Source organism: Astatotilapia calliptera, chromosome 9, assembly GCF_900246225.1.
Source record: "Astatotilapia calliptera chromosome 9, fAstCal1.2, whole genome shotgun sequence".
Lineage (NCBI taxonomy): Eukaryota > Metazoa > Chordata > Actinopteri > Cichliformes > Cichlidae > Astatotilapia > Astatotilapia calliptera.
This window is the reverse complement of record NC_039310.1, coordinates 9,130,738-9,149,660: the sequence shown is the minus strand read 5'-3', so window position 1 is coordinate 9,149,660 and position 18,923 is coordinate 9,130,738. Positions and strand designations below refer to the sequence as shown.

General features: G+C 41.8%; 1 protein-coding gene across 1 annotated transcript; it reads right to left on the bottom strand.

Annotated features, from left to right (window-relative positions):
• Positions 1 to 295: 295 nt before the first annotated feature.
• Positions 296 to 18,831, bottom strand: LOC113028876 (leukocyte elastase inhibitor-like). The gene is made up of 11 exons (XM_026179306.1): positions 18,776 to 18,831; positions 18,632 to 18,658; positions 17,744 to 17,925; positions 5,305 to 5,487; positions 4,671 to 4,811; positions 3,739 to 3,856; positions 1,707 to 1,849; positions 1,249 to 1,326; positions 1,014 to 1,103; positions 762 to 942; positions 296 to 634 (listed from the first exon to the last, which is right to left on the bottom strand). The coding sequence occupies exons 3-11, from the start codon at positions 17,918 to 17,920 to the stop codon at positions 408 to 410; spliced, it is 1,338 nt and encodes a 445-aa protein (XP_026035091.1). The 5' UTR covers positions 17,921 to 17,925; positions 18,632 to 18,658; positions 18,776 to 18,831; the 3' UTR covers positions 296 to 407.
• Positions 18,832 to 18,923: the final 92 nt, after the last annotated feature.

Genomic DNA, 18,923 nt, shown 5'->3' with positions numbered 1-18,923 from the left:
CAGTTTCTAACTGAAAAGAAAATCCTTCACCATTTTCTAATCAAATTCCCTGGTTTCCCATGTCAGAGATGTCATGGCTGAAAGGATCATCGCATATTGAGCTCAAAGCTAAACTCTTGTGTAGGGCCTCTTTCCATGTTGTACCATTCATTTTAAAAGTCCTGGTAACAAGAGACAGAGGTGACTTGATATATTACAGTTACTTCCCAATTTACAGAAATGATGTGACTTCTGACATTTTCCTAGCAGGAAATGTGCTACTGTGGGACACTGAAAGAATAAACAGCAAGGCACGTTTTGTTTTAATAACTTTTCTTTACTTCATTTGTATGAACTAGGTTTACCTTACAAAATCTTATACTGTATATAATGTTTTATGTTTAATTCATGTCAATGTCAGCTCGTGTTTACTCGGGTGAGCAGTACCGGCCCACAAAGAGAATGCTCTTGGTGGGTTTATGTCGGATGAAGAAGATGAAGGGATGGTCGGCAACAAACTCAGCGGGAATCGTTATAGAGCGGACTTCCATGTCAACCCCAGTGGCAGCAGCAGCCTCAGTTCCTTCTTCATTTACATCCACGAAAGCCTTGTGGACAACTTTGGACACTATCAGGTCATTTGCTGGAGACATTCCTAGTAGATGAAGAGCCCAGAAATCAGTTGTGTTTTATTCTTTACCAGATGATGTTTTGCAGTTTTTGTGCTCTCAATATAACTGTATAATTGATTCAGTGTGTCTCATTGGTGCAATATTTCTCACCAGAGAAGTCTCTCTTGTAGATGTCAAAAGCGTTCTCCATTCCCATGTTGGTCAGGATTTTCTCCAAGTCATACTTCTCCTCCATCTTAAATCGAGGGAGCTTGACATCAACCTCGTTGGGGCTCATCATGTCTGGGCGAGTCCAGTCCACAAAGTTCTGATAGGTCAGCTCCTTCTCCAGCTGTGTGGATACAGTGTCACTAGCTTGTCTGATTGAAACTGGACATTAAAGTACTGGTAAGTGCATCTTACCTTTTCCAAGCCTGTGGTATCATCTTCTATGTCATTAGGCAGGAATATGAGCATGCTGAGGTCATTTCCTTTATACGGCATCTCAAGAATCTGTCCAGAAACATTGTTTTTATTTATTACTCCATCAAAGATGATCTGACTTCCTAATCTAGAAATTTAGGCTGATATTTGTAAAAGACAAGTTTTAGATCATGCTGGTGAAATCCTGTAATAAGCTGAAAGTGATGGATGTTACCTTGCAGTTGGCCTCAGGAATGGTCGCAAAAGGAAATTTACTTTTCTGCTGCATCATCTTCACCGGCTTAGTGTCGTTCTGAAAAATAGGGGAGACAAGAGAAATGTTTTTTGTGTTTAGTCTCAAAATGATCTCAAAAAGTTCTGTCATGGTTTTATTCCAGCCATTGAGTGGATTTGGATGTAGAGCACACGTCACAACACAACTTGTTCTTGTTAGCCGAAGTTTGTGATGTGCTGTTGTTTGAGATTTATTTGAGAACTTATTGGATATTACATGAATAATAAACTGCATTGCATAACTGCATAAAGTTGGAAAGTGATCGTCCAAAAAGCACGATTTTATCCCCTCAGAGCTCCAGGCTTTATGTTCTCATTCAGCAAAGTCCACAGCTCGTTTGTAGTATGACAGATCAAAGTATAACTGCACCATCCTATGCTGCCTTTCTGCACTGTTACCTTGTTCAGTCGAAAATGCACATCAGCAGTCTTCTCCTCCTTAAACTGCGTGTTCCAGCTGCCCTTGAAGTAAATGGCATTCACGAGAACCAGCTTCGTCAGGCTACCCACTGCATCCTGGCTTAGCAAGTCCTTGATTTTATCTGGTAAAAAGAATTTATGAAAACTATTAACTATTACCAAAGATGCACTAGTTACTGTACAACATCTTCAGCTATAAAATCAGAAAACAGGGCAACAGCAAGATGGTTTTTATTTTAAAAAAAGGGGAAAAAGCTTTATGATCAGTATAACAGGGAACAAAAAACAAAAATTCAAGCGTAGGCTTGAAGCCACTGAGGTGGTTGTTAGCGGGGGTGACGCGATGCTTCTGGTATGCATGAATTAATTAAACAGTCCAATAACTCCAGCAGTACTTATCTTGTCCTTTTTGGTCTTTGTTCCAAACATTTTAAGATAAAAGCGCAGCGGTCACAAATGTTTTGCCTTCTTATGATTAACAACACACCTGACGCTGATTACGTGCGTCCACCTTAAATACCTTACATAAACCTACCATACAGGAACTTAAAAAGGTGGAATCCTCAGTGGTGCTTGGTGCCACACCCTCAGGGACTTTAATGTTATATAAAAACACTGACAGCTCAATATCTGCCTCAGTCACTCTCCCCGATCCAGCTGAGTCACCAATAGGAAAAATCTGCTTTTCACAGGAACTTGGTAACAGCAATAAGAGAATACGTAGTTTATTCCAAGAAGATATCGTCTCTCTCCCATATATAACATCTTATTGGAACCGATATGTTCCAGATATCAAGTGGAAGACAGTCTGGATGGTCCCCCATAAATATTTGATTGTAAATAAGGTGAAAGAAGTCTCATTTAAAACTCTACATAAATGTTATCCAGCCAGTCACTACATGGTCAAATGTAAAAGGGACATAAATACTAATTGTACTTTCTGTGGGGATCATCCAGAAACTGTGACACATCTTTTTTGGTACTGTTCTTTTACACAGAGATTCTGGAAGGAATTTAGCAGGTTTGTTATTGTCCATATTTTAAGGGAGTTTTCTTTACGATGGGAAAATGTTTTATTCTGTTTGTTTAAGTTCCCCAAGAAGTATGAGAAATGTTTTTTATGATAAATTTGTTCATACTTTTAGCTACATTTTTTATCCATAAATGTAAGTTTACTAACAAAACACCATATTTCTGTCATTATTTTAAGGATGTGGAAATGTACATACAATCAATATCAGACTCCACCAACACAAAGGCTCTCAAAACAATACATGTATGTGTATTCTTATAATTGTTACCTTTTTCTTTTACTCTTGGCTTTTTGTGTTCATGTTCTGTTGTTTTGTATACTTCATCTGTTCGTATGTTGTATACTCATTGTTTATTAAATAAAGTTTAAAAAAAAGAAACTTAAAAAGGTTACCTCTAGCGGCAACATGAGGTATCAACCCAAAAATGGCTCCTACAAAAATAATGTCTTCTTTCAACTGGGATTAAGATGTCTCATTTCCAGCAGGTGGCACCACAGTCCTATAACCCTCATGGAAAGTCCTTGTATCCTATTATTATAGATGGTAGATTTATAAATGGCCTGTATTTGTATCGCGCTTTTATAAAAACAATGAATGAATTTCCTGCTGCACTTAAGATAATATAAAGATATAGAATCAATAGCAGCCAATCCTAAATGGGCCTGAAAAATAAAAATATGTTAAAGACACAAGTGATCAAAGTAGAAGTACCCATCACATAATATAATAAGAATAGAAGAATTGGCCTGCTATTTACAGCAACATACTGCTGTGATGGTTTTATTAATAGCATGAAACCAAACAGTAAAACCCAGAGATAGTGCTGCTTAATACTGAATAGAAATTAGACTGGAAGAACTGGAAACAGAAAATAATGTGGACGGTGGACAATCCGGTAATAATGTCTCAACTGAACACAACACAACTGATCCCCAAGGATTTACAGTGGAGATCATTTAAAGTTACATTATGCTTACCTTGTGTCTGCTTCTCCACCCAGCTGTTGATGTGGACCCTGGCCTCCTCTGCATTTCCTTTGAAGTCCACAGACTCGAGCTCAGCGTTGTAATGCTTTTTGGTGCCTTTTAAAAATTCCTGGAATTGTGGAAATAAGTCACTCGAAACAGATTCAACAAACTACGGAGACTTCAATCAAGTTCAGTCACTGTGTTAAAACATTTTCAGTCCTTTGGATGCAGTTGAAGCTTGAACTAACCAGTCAGCCTTTGTCTAATAAAAGATTAAAGCAAATAGCTTGTTGGATGCCAATTTAAGTAGCCAGCATAGAAAAATACACAGATTGTGGGTAAGCTGGTTTGTAACGTTTCGGTTCAGATGGCAGCAGTTTTTGCTGACAAATGTAAGTTTTAGTATTTCTAAGTATTAATAAATTACTGTTTTACTTCTTTATATATTTCTTTATACTATTTGCAAATGTTTTAAAAGTTTAATCTGCTGTGATGACTGGAACACAAAGGAGAGAAATGGTGCCTTGTCTCTTGTTATGAACTGTAAATAAATAAAACTGTAAAATGATTATATTTCATTTTTGTTTTATCTGTTTAGTTCTATTTTTTCAGTTTTACTGTTTTTGTGTCATTTAGTTTTAATGCAAATGTTTCTATTTTATTGCTGTGTTTTATGAAGACTTGTCTGTTTTTTATCATAGAACATATTCTTGTGAAATGTTTCCAGTAAATACAGTGAACTTGTACTACCACTACTACTGACTAGATGTAGCCAACTTCATGGTATTAAATTAGCATTACTGTCCTAAACTTTGTGTAAGTGAAAATCCAGGGAGCAGGGAGAAACGTGCACAGCTTTGGTCTCATGACTTATAACAGGGCTCACTGCACAGGTTAGTCATTTATTGTAAGTCTAAGTAACAACAGGTTTCCTCTCACACCTCGAGAAACGTGTAGGACCGATCCCCGTAAAGTCTGTTGGCAAGACTGAGGGAGTATGGAGCATCAGCCTTGTTCAGATCAGTTAGTAGTTTGGCAAACTTGGCGTGGACATCGTCCTCGTCGGTCTGGGGTTTCAGACACTGTGAACAGCCAGAGAAGACTTACGTGTTATAAAGCCACGATGAACCAAAGACAGATGAAAGACAGCTAATATGGCTAACATAACTCTGCATTGGCCTTTTTGAATGTATCAGTGTTAGTTTGTTTTCATTTGGTAATAGCTTTCTCATAACTAACATCCACTGAATGATTGGATTCAAAGTCTTAAGGAACTGAAGAGCTCAGTAGTAATCTGTATTTACAAGGCCTCCTGCATCTTTTGGAAAGAATACAGAAAAAGCACAAACAGACGCAACAAACGCTCAAATATGTTAAACATTTAGAACATGTATGATGTTACGCTTTTGTTGACACTGAACTTTTCACCTGCTGCATAAATCTGCTTTCTACTAATTCTGTTTTAAGGTGTTAGCTATGTGTTGGATATATGTGGTGGGAAGTTTGGTGTGAGATACTCTGGAGCTAAAACCTTGAATTTCCCTGTCAGATCACAGTTATTCGCTTTGTTACCACCTTGCGCAGGTAGCCCGGCAGTCTGGTTTGCTGCTGAATCTGCGTCTGCATCTGCGTCCGCGTCTGCATCCGTGTCTGCATCAGGGTCTGCATTGGCGTCTGTAGCGACGACGTTTCTGACTGTGTTTGTGTCGGTTTCTCTTCTGCCGACTTTAGTTTTTCAACCTCAGTAAAGCCGAGGACCTGTGAGGGAGGAATCACTGTTGACATTTTCATAGTTTGTTTGTGTGTGAATATGTGAATGCATACATGCATTACACATGTTATTTGGATATAAATATGTTTGAGCAGACATTCTGTGGTGACCTGCTTCCCTTTTGGAAATAAAAAAATAAATCCACATGACAAAAAGTCTCAAATTTAAGGTTAAAGAAATATGGAGGGTTATGGACACATTTCACCTCTCCTCTATGTTATATATGGTAATGAAAGTATTCGGCAGCCTAGAAGCCATGCATGTACATATTCTGCACCAAACCAAAAACTCTCAGGTAGAAATACATTATTATATTCATACAGTATTGTACTGGACGTTGACACATACTTAACAAGCCATGTGATCACAGACTTGGCCATTGAAGAATATCCCATTTCTTGTCTTGAGAAACTCTCTGGTTTATTTTGCAACAGTTTTTAGTTTATTTCCATTTGAACTGTGAAGCTTTGTCTAAATGGTTTAGCTGAATCACCATAATAGCTTATTATTGTAATATTGGGTTTCTGGGCTTTATTCTGTGGTAAAATATTAACGACTACTGTTATTAAAGCCACAAATTTTCCCCTTGCTTTGGCAAAGATCATCTGCTTTTATTTGCACTTTCAATATCTACTTATATTCCACATATAATACTGATAGGAGCAAAACCAGCCTTTGTACACAAATCATGATCTGTTTGCCAGATATGTAGTGAAATGACATGATTGATGTAATCATTCTGTAATCCATACTCCTGTATAACCATCAGCAGTTTTGTTTGTTTGTTTGTTTTGTTTTGTTTGTTTTTTTGGGGGGGGGGGCTTTGTTTCTTTTGTCGGTTGCACGGACCAATACTGTAACAGTTTACCAGTGTACAGTTTGGTTTGTATCATATCTATCTTATAGACTCCAATTTGTACATGTAAATGGAGAGTCCTCTTCACACACTGAGGTTAATTATGGAGTTCCACAGGGTTCAGTGCTAGGACCAATTCTGTTTACATTATACATGCTTCCCTCAGGCAGCATCATTAGAAGACATAGCATAAATTTTCACTGCTATGCAGATGACACCCAGCTCTATCTATCCATGAAGCCAGGTAGCACACACCAATTAGTTAAACTGCAGGAATGTCTTAAAGACATAAAGACCTGGATGGCCGCTAACTTTCTGCTTCTTAATTCAGATCAAACTGAGGTTATTGTACTCGGCCCTGAAAATCTTAGAAATATGGTATCTAACCAGATTCTTACTCTGGATGGTGTTACCTTGGCCTCCAGTAACGCTGTGAGGAACCTTGCAGTCGTATAGTACCATATCACCCTATTAGAGCACTTCGCTCTCGCTCTGCAGGCCTACTTGTTGTTCCTAGAGTATTTAAAAGTAGAATAGGAGGGAGAGCCTTCAGTTTTAATGCCCCTCTTCTGTGGAACCAGCTTCCAGTTTGGATTCGGGAGACAGAAACTATCTCTACTTTCAAAATTAGGCTTAAAACTTTCCTTTTTGCTAAAGCATATAGTTAGGGCTGGAGCAGGTGACCCTGAATCCTCCCTTAGTTATGCTGCAATAGACATAGGCTGCCGGGGATTCCCATGATGCATTGAGTTTTTCCTTTCCAGTCACCTTTCTCACTCACTATGTATTAATAGACCTCTCTGCATTGAATCATATCTGTTATTAACCTCTGTCTCTCTTCCACAGCATGTCTTTATCCTGTCTTCCTTCTCTCACCCCAACCAGTCGCAGCAGATGGCCCCGCCCCTCCCTGAGCCTGGTTCTGCCGGAGGTTTCTTCCTGTTAAAAGGGAGTTTTTCCTTCCCACTGTCGCCAAAGTGCTTGCTCATAGGGGGTCATATGATTGTTGGGTTTTTCTCTGTATCTATGAAGCACCTTGAGGCGACTTTTGTTGTGATTTGGCGCTATATAAATAAAATTGAATTGAATTGAATTACAGTTCACTTCTTCAGTAAATAGCAGCACTGTGCAGTAGAAATATATCATTATGAGTAAAACCTCTGCCTTTAAATGTTACTAAGGAGTACAAGGCTGTAAAAATATATATTGTTTCTCTATGTGGAACATTATATATTATTGTCACAGTTGGGTGGAAGCTGACTGTGTGGAGTGAGGAGGAGAATCCAAATGCAGACACGCAAAAACAAAACTTGATTCTAACAGAAAAAGCGCCATTTATTATGGCTGATTAAGCAGTACAAAAATAAAAAGGCGAAATCAATTCAAAGCTAAACAATAACCTGAACCGGGGAAAACTAGAAAGAAAACACAAAATATCCTAAACATAAAAAAATGTGACGTGGAGAAAATAAACATGAAAAACCTTTAAAAGTGGATGAGGCATGAAAGCGCACAGATTGGCTGTATCCCAATTCAGGGTCTGCAGCCTTAAAGGCCGCATTTTAAGGCCGATTACGTCACCGCGACGCGACGAAGGCTGTCCCAATTCGAAGGCTGCTCGAAATGCGGCCCTCAAATGCGTCCGTCATTTCCCTGAATTTTAAGGACGTGGCGGTGTAGACTTCGTGGCCCAACATATCCCAGAATGCATAGCGCGGCGGTGGGTATGGATAATTTTGCCGAAAAAAACGGCGGATGAGGGGCGGCCGAAGAGTAGACTTTAAGTACTGAATATTATGTCACTTATTTATGTGCAGATGTTTAATAATGAAGAACATTAAAACATTACTGTTGGCCACATGTCGGCAAAGTTATGTAACATTAGTGACGTTTGTACTAACTTGGTTTTAAAGCCTTTACTTTAAAATATACGCCATTCAATAGCTGAGCTTAATCTTACAGAGAATGATCAAAGCTCTTGTAGAAACAAACAAACAAATGAACAAAAGATTTTCTCCTTCATTTCTGTCAAACAAAGTTGTATGACACGTTTCCAGCTGTTAGTATCATGGTTGCTAGGCAACCTGGGCAGCGCAACGGCGGCTAGACCGTCCCATTTCACAAGCCTCGCACTTCCGGCCTTAGCGGTCTTTAAGTATGCGGCCCTTGAGGATCGTTGAGGCTGCGTACTTTAAGGCTGCAGACCTTGAATTGGGATACAGCCATTAAGTGCACACAGGAGGTGATCAGGGGAAGCGGAAACACACGGGGAAACAGCTGATTAGAATGAATATAATGATGCCACACGGGAAGTGAAACTAAACACAATGAACATGGGACACCCGATCTCTTCAAAATAAAACAGGAAACATAACAGGATGGAGATATGACACGAACTTGACAACACAGGACATGCAGACAAGAAACACGACAAGTTAAGACACGCAGACTCAACATGACAAACCTAGGAGGGAGACTTAAACAGAGAGGGTGATGAAACAAAGAGATCTAAGAAACACTGAACTAAAACAGCAACCTAGGCAAAATAGAATGAGCTTAATTCATTAAGATAAGTAAACTTGTCGAAATGGTTGAAACTCATTTACCTTATAATGCCGAGTTGTTTATTCAGTACAATATATTTTATTAGTTCATCAAATTTGTGCAATGCTAGGTCTAAATCTGACAAGTGGGATGGAACTACAGATAATATTAAAATATTCAAACAAGAATGTTGAGCTTAAAAATGGGACGTAGTGGGACTTCCGGTTTATGTGACTATGGCGTAGGTCGCACCGAGCGTAGCTCCTGCAGAGTCTAGTTATTATCTAGCATTTCCAGGCACATTTTGACGGGTTTTTTCTTTTTGTTTAGTTCCGAGACAAGACTGTTTTTGCTTTTTGTGTTTACAATGTCGCGTAAGGTTAATAAGAGCGCAACCTCTCAGCCAAACTTGCGGCCTGCTGCTAACACTGCATCCCCGCCTCGTGGTAAAACTTCGCCACTGCCTGGGTCACCCGACACGCCGCTCGTCGATACGGAAAAATTCACGAAGGCTGAACTCCTCTCTGAACTTAGTGAAGAAATTTCAGCACTGTTTAAAAAGGAACTGACGACAGCATTTGCGGAGAATCTCACGTCTATCAGGTCCGACATACAGCAACTAAAAACGGACCTTTCCTCAGATATAACTACCATGCGGCAGGAATTCGCTGGCCTCAGAAGCACAGTTACGGAGATGGAACAGTCTCTCTCCACATGCACGGATGATATTGTCCACCTCCAAGCCAAAGTGGATGCGATGTCAAAGGAGTTGGCCAAATTGGAGAATAAATGCGAGGATTTGGAGTCCAGGTCTCGCCGCAATAATATACGCATTGTTGGTGTGTCAGAGGAGAACGTCCTGTCCGCTACAGATGTGTCCGTGCTGTTGATGGAGGCATTTCAGCTTGGGAAGGAGCCGCTTGTAGACAGAGCCCACCGAACTTTGGCCCCCAAACCTAACACCGGTGAACGCCCCCGTGCTATGGTTGTGAAGCTGCACTATTACGCTGACTGTGCTAGGATTCTCCAGAAGGCCAGGGAGCTGCAGAGGGTGCAGATAAATAATATGACCATTTCTGTGTTCCCCGACCACACCGCTAAGACAGCGCGGGCCCGTGCGGCTTTCAATGAGGTCCGTCGCCAGCTTCGCGGCATCCAGGGAGTCCGATTTGGGATCCTCTATCCGGCAAGACTACGGATCACTTATCAAGGAATGCAGCGCGACTTCGTCTCGCCAGATGAGGCCAAGGAATATATTAAGACAATAACCACGCGATAAAAAATATAGCGGGACAATGTTTGTTTGTTTGAAATAGCGCATGATCCAAATCCAAACATCATTGTGGTAAGCTAAGTTTGTTACTCTGCCAAACACTTGTTTTGTTTTACCTGTCTAATAGTAAAGTATAATTGGGTTATTTTTATTTTATTTGTGCCTTTTAATCTATTGAGAAATGACTCTGTTGGAGCTTTGGTTTGACACGGTTCGTTTCGTAGTCGGGAGCGTTTTTGTTCAGATTGCTCCGGGTGGGAGCGTGCACTGCCGTCTCATCGTTTGGGGATGGGGGCTTTTGCTGTGCAGGGGGGAGGCGGGAGGGTGCATTTGACGTGTTATTATTATTTTTATTCTGAAGCTGTACTTCTGTTGTTGTGGGTTTGCGTTGTGTGTTTGTGTGAGTGTGTTTTTCCCACTTGTTCTTTCTTTGGGGGTGAAGAAATAAGTATTTTCTCTTTTATCTTTCTGCAATGACCAGTACTTCAGGTCAGTCCTTAGGCAATAGTGGTATTAGATTTTTAACTTGGAATGTCAAAGGTACAATTAAAACCCAGGAGGGCATGGAGCTACCTGCCAGGGAGCAGCAGGTAAGCGCATAGTCCCTCCTGATAGCCCTTAATGTCTAAGTGTATTTAAAATTGAGAGGTGGGCAACGACGCCAGGGGTGAGGTGTACACCCTGATGGTAATTTGGACTCCGTGATTGTGCCCACCCCCAAGATCCTATATGTATGTGTAATGAGAGTGTGAATAATGTGAATGTCTAAGTTGTGGGATAAAATTGAGGCAGAGGCAGCCAGAAGGGGACGGGGGGACGGGGACGGGGACGGGGGGGGGGTAGCCTCCTCTGCACCCTGGTGACATACCCCTACTCCAAGGCCCTGCATGTGTGGGTGGTTGTGGTGGAGCTGGAAGAGGGAGGCAGCTGGAGATGGGGAGGGAAGGAAGGGAGGGGCAGGTAACCCCTCCCTGGGGCCAGCTCCCCCGCTGACCCCAGTAGGCACTCCCATACTCCGCGACCCGCCAGGGAAAGGGGGCCCAGGCCCATCCAGACCGAGGCCCAGTGCAGCAGCGCCCCCCGGCCCCACAGAGCCCGGGACAGTCCACCCAACCCCACCACAGAGAAAACTGCACCCACCCCACCATCCACTCATCTTCCAGACTACATAAGACAGTAAACGCCCAGGCTGAGATCTTCCTCCACCTCTCCTGTATCTCCCCCTCCTGCAGAGAGAGTTCCTGAAGAGAGGAGAGCTCCTGCAAGATGTGACCATCTCCCCCACCAGTTGAAGATTGCACCTTAGAACACACATGCATCAACACTACAATGAGCGGGTGGAGGGAGGTTTGGAGTCTTCTCCCACCCCCGTTCTCTGCGGCCTGCTGGAGCGGGAGGGCTAAGAGGAGTTGGCCGTCCGACTGCGGTCTGGGGTGTGGGGCCTCCCTGCTGCTACGGAGTCGGGGTGGTCTGCCTCTCCCCACCGCAGGGAAAAGGGTAACACCACCTGGGTCTGGGTGCAGTTCCCCCCTCCAGGGGCAAGGGTACCTAGACCCGGTTTGTAGAGTATGCTTGGGGAGTGTGATCGTGTGTACAGCGTCTCTTTATGTCTGTCTCCACGTTGGTTGAGTGTGGAGTAAGTGCACATGAGAGCATGAGGGTGGGAATGGATGTTTGTGTCTGTGTGTGCCTGTATGTCTGTGTCTATATGTCAGGTTGGGTATCAGACGCCACCTCTTTGGGGACATCTCAGGCCCTCCAAGGTTTGGAGGCCTATCTCCACCCACCACCACTTCCCCTGCCGGTGGCGGACTCCCTCAGGTGTCGGTGCGTTGGTGGTTCTTTGTGTCTGGGGGTGGGCGTCCGGGTACACACCGGCTCACTCCTTGGCGGCCGCTTATTGGGGCCTGGAGCCTGGGGCTCGCTCGGGCCCCTTCGGAGGTGGGGTGCCCCCGGCCTCTCGGCCTGGGGCTCGGTCACTCAGGCACAGCTGGGGGCCGGCAGAGCTCATGGGCGCGTCACTGCAACCCCCCCTGGCTTCTGCTCCGCGGCTGCTGAGTGAACCCTCATCTGGGACTCTCCTCAGCTCTTACTGGAACAGTGGCGCGGCTGCCCCTCTGTTGGTCTTCCATGGTCTCTTGTGTTCTGGGGGCCTCTGGATGTCTGGAGTTTTGATCTCCTCCATACCCGCTTCACACCCTGGAGGACGGGGCTGTGGCCCCCCCACACTCCCTAGCAGATCGTTACATGGAGAAACCTTCGGAATACAAGCGCGCTGATCCACACAGGTATGCACACGGGTGTTCACTGCTCGTAGACCCAAATTACACCTTTCTTGGCCGCTACTTCGAAGCACATCTGTCCTGCGTGCTGCACAACAACATTGAATATTTAGTATTTACTGCTGTTTACACTTAGCTAGATTAATGCGATGGTGTTGTGTTTAGTATGTTGCTTTGTTTTTTTTTTGCTTGTTTTCTATTTTTCTCTCAACAGGTGATCCAGGAGATTTTTATTTTTTTTTCTCCCCCCCTTTCTCACTGTCCCTCTCCCCTTCTGTTTTCCCTTTCCTTCCTCTTTCTTTCTCCCTTTCCTATCCCTCACTCATGTCTGTCCCGTCTGTAACATCTGAAAATAAAATATAATAAATAATAAAAACAAAGATCGACCAAATGGACCAATACGGCAATGCCACGATGATCCATTTGGCAAACTAAATCCATTGGGTATCCTTGTTGGTCTTCAGACAACAATTCTGATGGCTAAAGAACCAAATGGGACAGGCAAAAAAAAAAAAAAAAGAAAAAAAAGAGGAATGTCAAAGGTATGAATAGCCCAATTAAACGATCTAAAATATTCTCGCCTCTTAAACGTTTAAAGAGTGATCTAATGTTTTTGCAAGAGACCCATTTGCGAAATCGGGATCATCTTAGGCTCAGGTGCCCATGGGTGGGTCATACTTTCCATTCAATGTTTAATTCAAAAGCCAGGGGGGTGGCGATCTTAATAAACAGAAGGGTACAGTTTACAGCCTCTGAGATTAAAGCTGACAAAAACGGGGGATATTTGGTTGTTGTAGGCACCATGTACAATGTACCCGTCCTCTTAGTCAATGTGTATGCGCCAAATTTTGATAATCCAGGTTTTACAGATGATGCTATTTTTGAGTAGTCTCCCTTCCCTTGATACTCATCTTTTGATATTGGGTGGTGACTTAAACTGTGTTATTGATCCTGCCTTAGATCGCTCGAATCCTCGGACCCTGACCCAATCCTCTATGTCCAAGTCTATTTCGGAGTTTATGTTTCAGAATGGTTTTGTAGATCCCTGGAGGTTTTCTAACCCTACCACCAGAGCGTACTCTTTCTTTTCTCAGGTACATCAGTCCTTTTCGCAGATTGATTATTTTTTTGTGGACGGTTCCCTTATTCCAAAAGTACTGTCATCTACGTATCATCCTATTGTCATTTCCGATCACGCACCACTTAGCGTTGACATCAAGCTCATAGCCCAGTCCTCTTTTTCCTCACCCTGGAGATTTAACTCTTTGTTGCTTTCGGATGAGGGGTTTGTTACCATTATCAAATCTGCAATTGATGAATTTATGGTGTTTAACGACAGCGATACTGTTATGAGGTCATTGCTTTGGGAATCTCTCAAGGCATATGTGCGCGGGCAAATAATTTCTTTCTCTGCCCATTCCACTAAAAGCCACAAAGCCAAACTTCAAACTTTGACTACACGAATTTGTGACATAGATAGACAGGTTGTTGACAGTCCCACTCCTGATTTGCATAAAAGACGACTTGACTTGCAGACCGAATTTGATTTACTTTCTACAGCAGATGCTGAACGACTCTTACTTCGTGCGCGTGCGACTTATTATGAACATGGTGATAAGCCCAGAAGGCTTTTGGCCCATCAGTTAAAACGTCAGGCCTCTTCTCGATTAATTTCTCAAATTAAAGATGCGGCAGGCAACTTGGTCTCTGATTCAAAGGAAGTAAATGAGGTGTTTAAGACGTATTATTCCTCCCTATATGAATCTGAATCTGCTGCTGACGCCTCTGAGATGGATTCTTTTTTTAACGGTCTTATAATGCCCACTGTCGATCCTGTTATAGCTGAACAATTAGATGCCCCTTTTAGGTTGGATGAAATTGTGCATGCAATCAAGACCATGCACAATAGTAAGGCACCAGGACCTGACGCGTTTTCAGTTGAATTTTTAAAAACATTTATAGACAAGTTAGCCCCACTACTTCTTTCAGTGTATAATGAATCTTTTGAACGTGGTCTATTGCCCCCTACATTGTCTCAAGCACTAATTACTGTTCTCTTAAAGAAGGGTAAGGATCCTACGTCTTGCACCTCGTATAGGCCTATTTCACTGCTGAATGTGGATGTTAAAGTCTTGGCTAAAATTTTAGCAATTCGCCTTGAAAAGGTTCTTCCTACTATTATTTCAGATGAACAGAATGGCTTTATTAAAGGCCGCCAGCTGTTCTTTAATGTCCGCACGCTTTTGAATGTCATTCTTTCCCAACACTCGACCACTAATTCAGAAGTAGTTATCTCACTTGATGCTGAGAAAGCTTTCGATCGTGTGGAGTGGAGCTTTCTCTTTGCGGTCTTACAAAGATTTGGTTTCAAGGACAGATTCATTTCATGGATTCGACTGTTGTACAAGGCACCCCAAGCCAGTGTATAGACAAATGGTGTTTCCTCTGGCTACTTCTCATTGTCACGCGGCACGAGATAGGGTTGCCCCCTGTCCCACCTACTTTTTGCTATTGTAATTGAACCCCTATCTATAGCTTTGAAGGCCCTTCCTCATTTTCGTGGTATTTCCCGGTCAGGCCTTGACGTAAAATTGTCTTTGTATGCAGATGACCTGCTTCTATATGTTTCTGCTCCCTTATCTAGCATACCATCGATTGTGTCTCTATTAAACAAGTTCGGCTCTCTGTCAGGTTACAAAATAAATCTTCTTAAAAGTGAATGTTTCCCCATAAATTCTTTAAGTCTTACACTTAAACAATCTGACATTCCTTTTAGACTTAGCCCTGCCGGCTTTAAATATTTGGGAGTTAACGTGACTCGTACTTTGTCTTCTCTATACTCTTCCAATTTCTCCCCTTTAATGACTCAAATTCAATCAGATTTTCAGAGATGGAATTCACTACCTTTGTCACTAATTGGTCAGATCAATGCTGTAAAGATGAACATTTTGCCTCGATTGTTATTTCTGTTTCAGAATATTCCTATATTTTTACCTAAAGCTTTTTTCAAAAAGTTAGACCAGCTAGTTACATCGTTTTTGTGGGGAGGGAAACACCCCAGGGTGAGGAAATCATTATTGCAGAGACTGATGTTTGATGGTGGTCTTGCCTTGCCTAACTTTTTATTTTACTATTGGTCCTCTCATATTCACAAATTGACCCATTAGCTTCAATCTCAAGAACTGCTGTGGTGTAAACTGGAGCGCCTGTTGTGCACTTCCTCATCCTTAGAAGCTTTATTGTTCTCTCCACTACCACTTAAGCCTTCTCATTTCACGAAAAACCCCGTGGTACAGTCTAGTCTAAGGGTCTGGTCACAACTCAGGAGTCATTTTAAGTACATCTCTGCGTCAGTACACATGCCCATCACGCAGAACCATCTGTTTACTCCTGGCCTCATTGATGGTACCTATGTACAGTGGAAGCATCATGGTATTAATACCTTTAAGGATCTCTATAAAGATGGCACTTTCTTAACTTTTTTAGACCTGTGTTCAGAAACAAATCTTCTGGCTACCAATCTATTCTGTTATTTTCAGGCACGGCATTGCACTTCTGCTCTCTTCCCCTCCTACCCTCTTCTTCCTAATGTCCAACCATGGGAGGAATTCTTATCCGTTAAACCCAATAAGAATTCAATTATATCTTTAATATATGAACAACTTATGGATTTAAATGTCCATTCAGTTGCTAAAATTAGGGGGGCTTGGGAGCGGGAGTTAGGAGTAATTTTTTCGGATCAGCAATGGGAGAAAGCAGTATCCAATGTCCGTTATAGTACGTCCTGTGCCAGGTTGCAACTTATCCAGTTCAAGGTGTTGTACAGGGTTTACTATTCAAAGTCTCGTCTGTCTGAGATTTACCCACAAGTGATGGATCAGTGTGAGAGATGTCATGCCACCCCATGTGACCTAGGCCATATGTTCTTTCTGTGCCCAAGACTCCATGGCTTCTGGAGTCAGTATTCAGTTATTCTTTCCAAGGCTCTTGGTCTAACCGACCCTACACACTTCAAAATATTAGCCTTTACATCATTTTTGGCTAGACGTTGCATCTTACTCCTTTGGAAATCTTCAAAGCCACCTTCAGTTTCTTTTTGGTTTAGAGATGTGATGTCATTTCTTAAATTGCAAAAGATAGGTCTTGTGGCGAAGGGCAAATACAGAGAATTTTATCGTATCTGGGGCCCCTTCGTAGACTATTGCAAGTCATTAAATGCTCTACCTGCTGATTAATATCATATCTCTCCCCCCCCCCCCCCCCTTTTTTTTTTTTTGTGTTTGTTTTGGGGTTTGTTGTTTGTGTTTGTTTTGGGTTTCTTATTAGGTTTTGTTTTGTTTGTTTATTTAAGTGTGTGTGTGTGTGTGTGTGTGTGTGTGTGTGTGTGTGTGTGTGTGTGTGTGTGTGTGTGTGTGTGTGTGTGTGTGTTATCGTATCTGTTCATGTAAGAAAAACTAAAAAAATATGTGAGGGGAACAGATTGTATTGTCATTGTAAACCACTGTACACTTGTCTCTCAATAAAAATATGAAAAAGAAAAATGGGACGTAGTGTAAAGCAGGGCAGGGTAAAGGCTGATCATTTTTGTCATTTACACAGTAAAAAACATAAAGGTTGAAAATGTATTATAGTTTAACAACTTTGGTTGAGAAGTTAACAATTATATTTTATGTTTGTCAATTTTTTTGTCCATATCAACTTGTGTTTAAGTCGCAAACACTAACAGGGGAAAAAAAAGCCTGCCTGGGCTTGTTCTTGTCTAATTCCAGTAGCTAATCGGGAACTTGTCCTGACTGAAATTCAAAGTCTCCTGTTTGATGTCATGCTTCACAGTGCAGTGGAATTCATTATTCCTTTCCTGAACCTCAGCCAACACAAGCATTCCCTACCTGTTTTGCTGACACTGGGAAACCAAGTGAGTAATGAATGCCTGCACAGACACTTTCTCCTGTCACACCCCACTCTGCCTGCTGGGTTAAAAAAAATTCCACTAGAAACCCTCCTCAGACCTTCCCATTATCCCCATTATAAAAATGTATTAAAATATATTTGTGATCTCCTATTATTATCTCCTTTCAATACAAAATAACCTGCTTTTACTCTTCTTTAAATCCTTCATACATCACTGTACTGTGCACTCAGTTACCCGAACACCTGAAACCACACCTTCCTCTTTTTATCTTGATGAGACAGATTCACACACACTTCCCATAATATTTGAAAGCAGACGCTCTGATCCCAATGGGTGCCACAACATGTATGTATTTTACAACATGTGCATATTCTACCTCTGACATCTGTGTGGCTGTGCTGCCCCTCGCCCCCAGCATCAGCATGGCGAGGGCTGCAGAGACGCTGAGACCAGAGTAGAAGATGTTTCCAGTGCTGTCCTCCTCACTCAACGTTTTGAGCATAGCCAGAGAGAAGGCAGTGCTAGCTTTGGATACAGGGACTGATGATGCCATTGTATCTAAAAATAAATAAATAAATAAATATTAAACTGATGTCATATATCAACGTGTTGATACAGGTTGCCACTTTTTTCTGCCACTATTTTTTATATAGTAATAAACAATCAAGCTTTTAATAAAGTTCAAAGACTTACAGCAAATGTATGCACAGCATTTAAAGAACAGACACTTCTTTATAAATTCTGCATTTCTTCCTGGTATCCTGAATTTTAGCTTCTGGGCAAAATCCTGCCTGATTGTGATCTGTTTAAGGAATGTCCTCAAAAACCAACAATCCAGGAGCAATTTGGTGGCAATCTGTGTGTTTTCCAGTGTGATGACGCAAAAGGCAAAGTGATAACAATGCAGCTTGGAGATAATCAAATTAATATTTTGGATCCAGGAAACTCTTTAGATCTTAGTCTGATCTATAATCTATGATCAATCCTTAAAAGTGCAGTGATGAGGCAGGGATGGGTCCTCATCAGTCAGGATATAGCCCAGACGCTTGTGCCAGGAAGAATTTCAGAAGATAAGAAGGGTCACATTTGATTTGTTTCCCAATAAAAGAAACTTATGAAATGTTTATGATTCTCCATCAGAAACATGTAGAGAATAAGCTGAATAAAAAGGGAACATGTATGAAACACAAAATTTGCACCATTCCCAAAGTTTTTGTCAATGACTTTGGACAAAACTTATTTTCCTCATGATCTCTTCACTTACCTTTAAATCTCTGTTGATCCCGATAAACTGTATCAGAAGGTATGAAAGAAGAGCTGTTAGTCGCGTAAAGTCTGACCGTTACCTTTCTCTGTTACCTTTCTTATCCTCACGCTCCAGTAACAATGATTGACATCCTCTACTTACTGACATAAAATCTTCCTCTGACTCAAGGAATGATCCAGACTGTTTCAGTTAAATGACGCAGTTTTTAAGCCTTCTCTGACACACCCAGGCTCATGTAGGTGGCTTCAGCTTGAGAAATGATTAAGAGCTCACACCCATTAGTGAAACA

Coding starts and splice junctions, on each gene's coding strand:
- LOC113028876 (XM_026179306.1), bottom strand. CDS start 17,920: ATGGCATCATCAGTCCCTGTATCCAAAGCTAGCACTGCCTTCTCTCTG. Junction 1,327..1,706: donor TGCATTTTCGACTGAACAAG/GTAACAGTGCAG, acceptor CCTATTTTTCAG/AACGACACTAAGCCGGTGAA. Junction 943..1,013: donor ATACCACAGGCTTGGAAAAG/GTAAGATGCACT, acceptor GTATCCACACAG/CTGGAGAAGGAGCTGACCTA.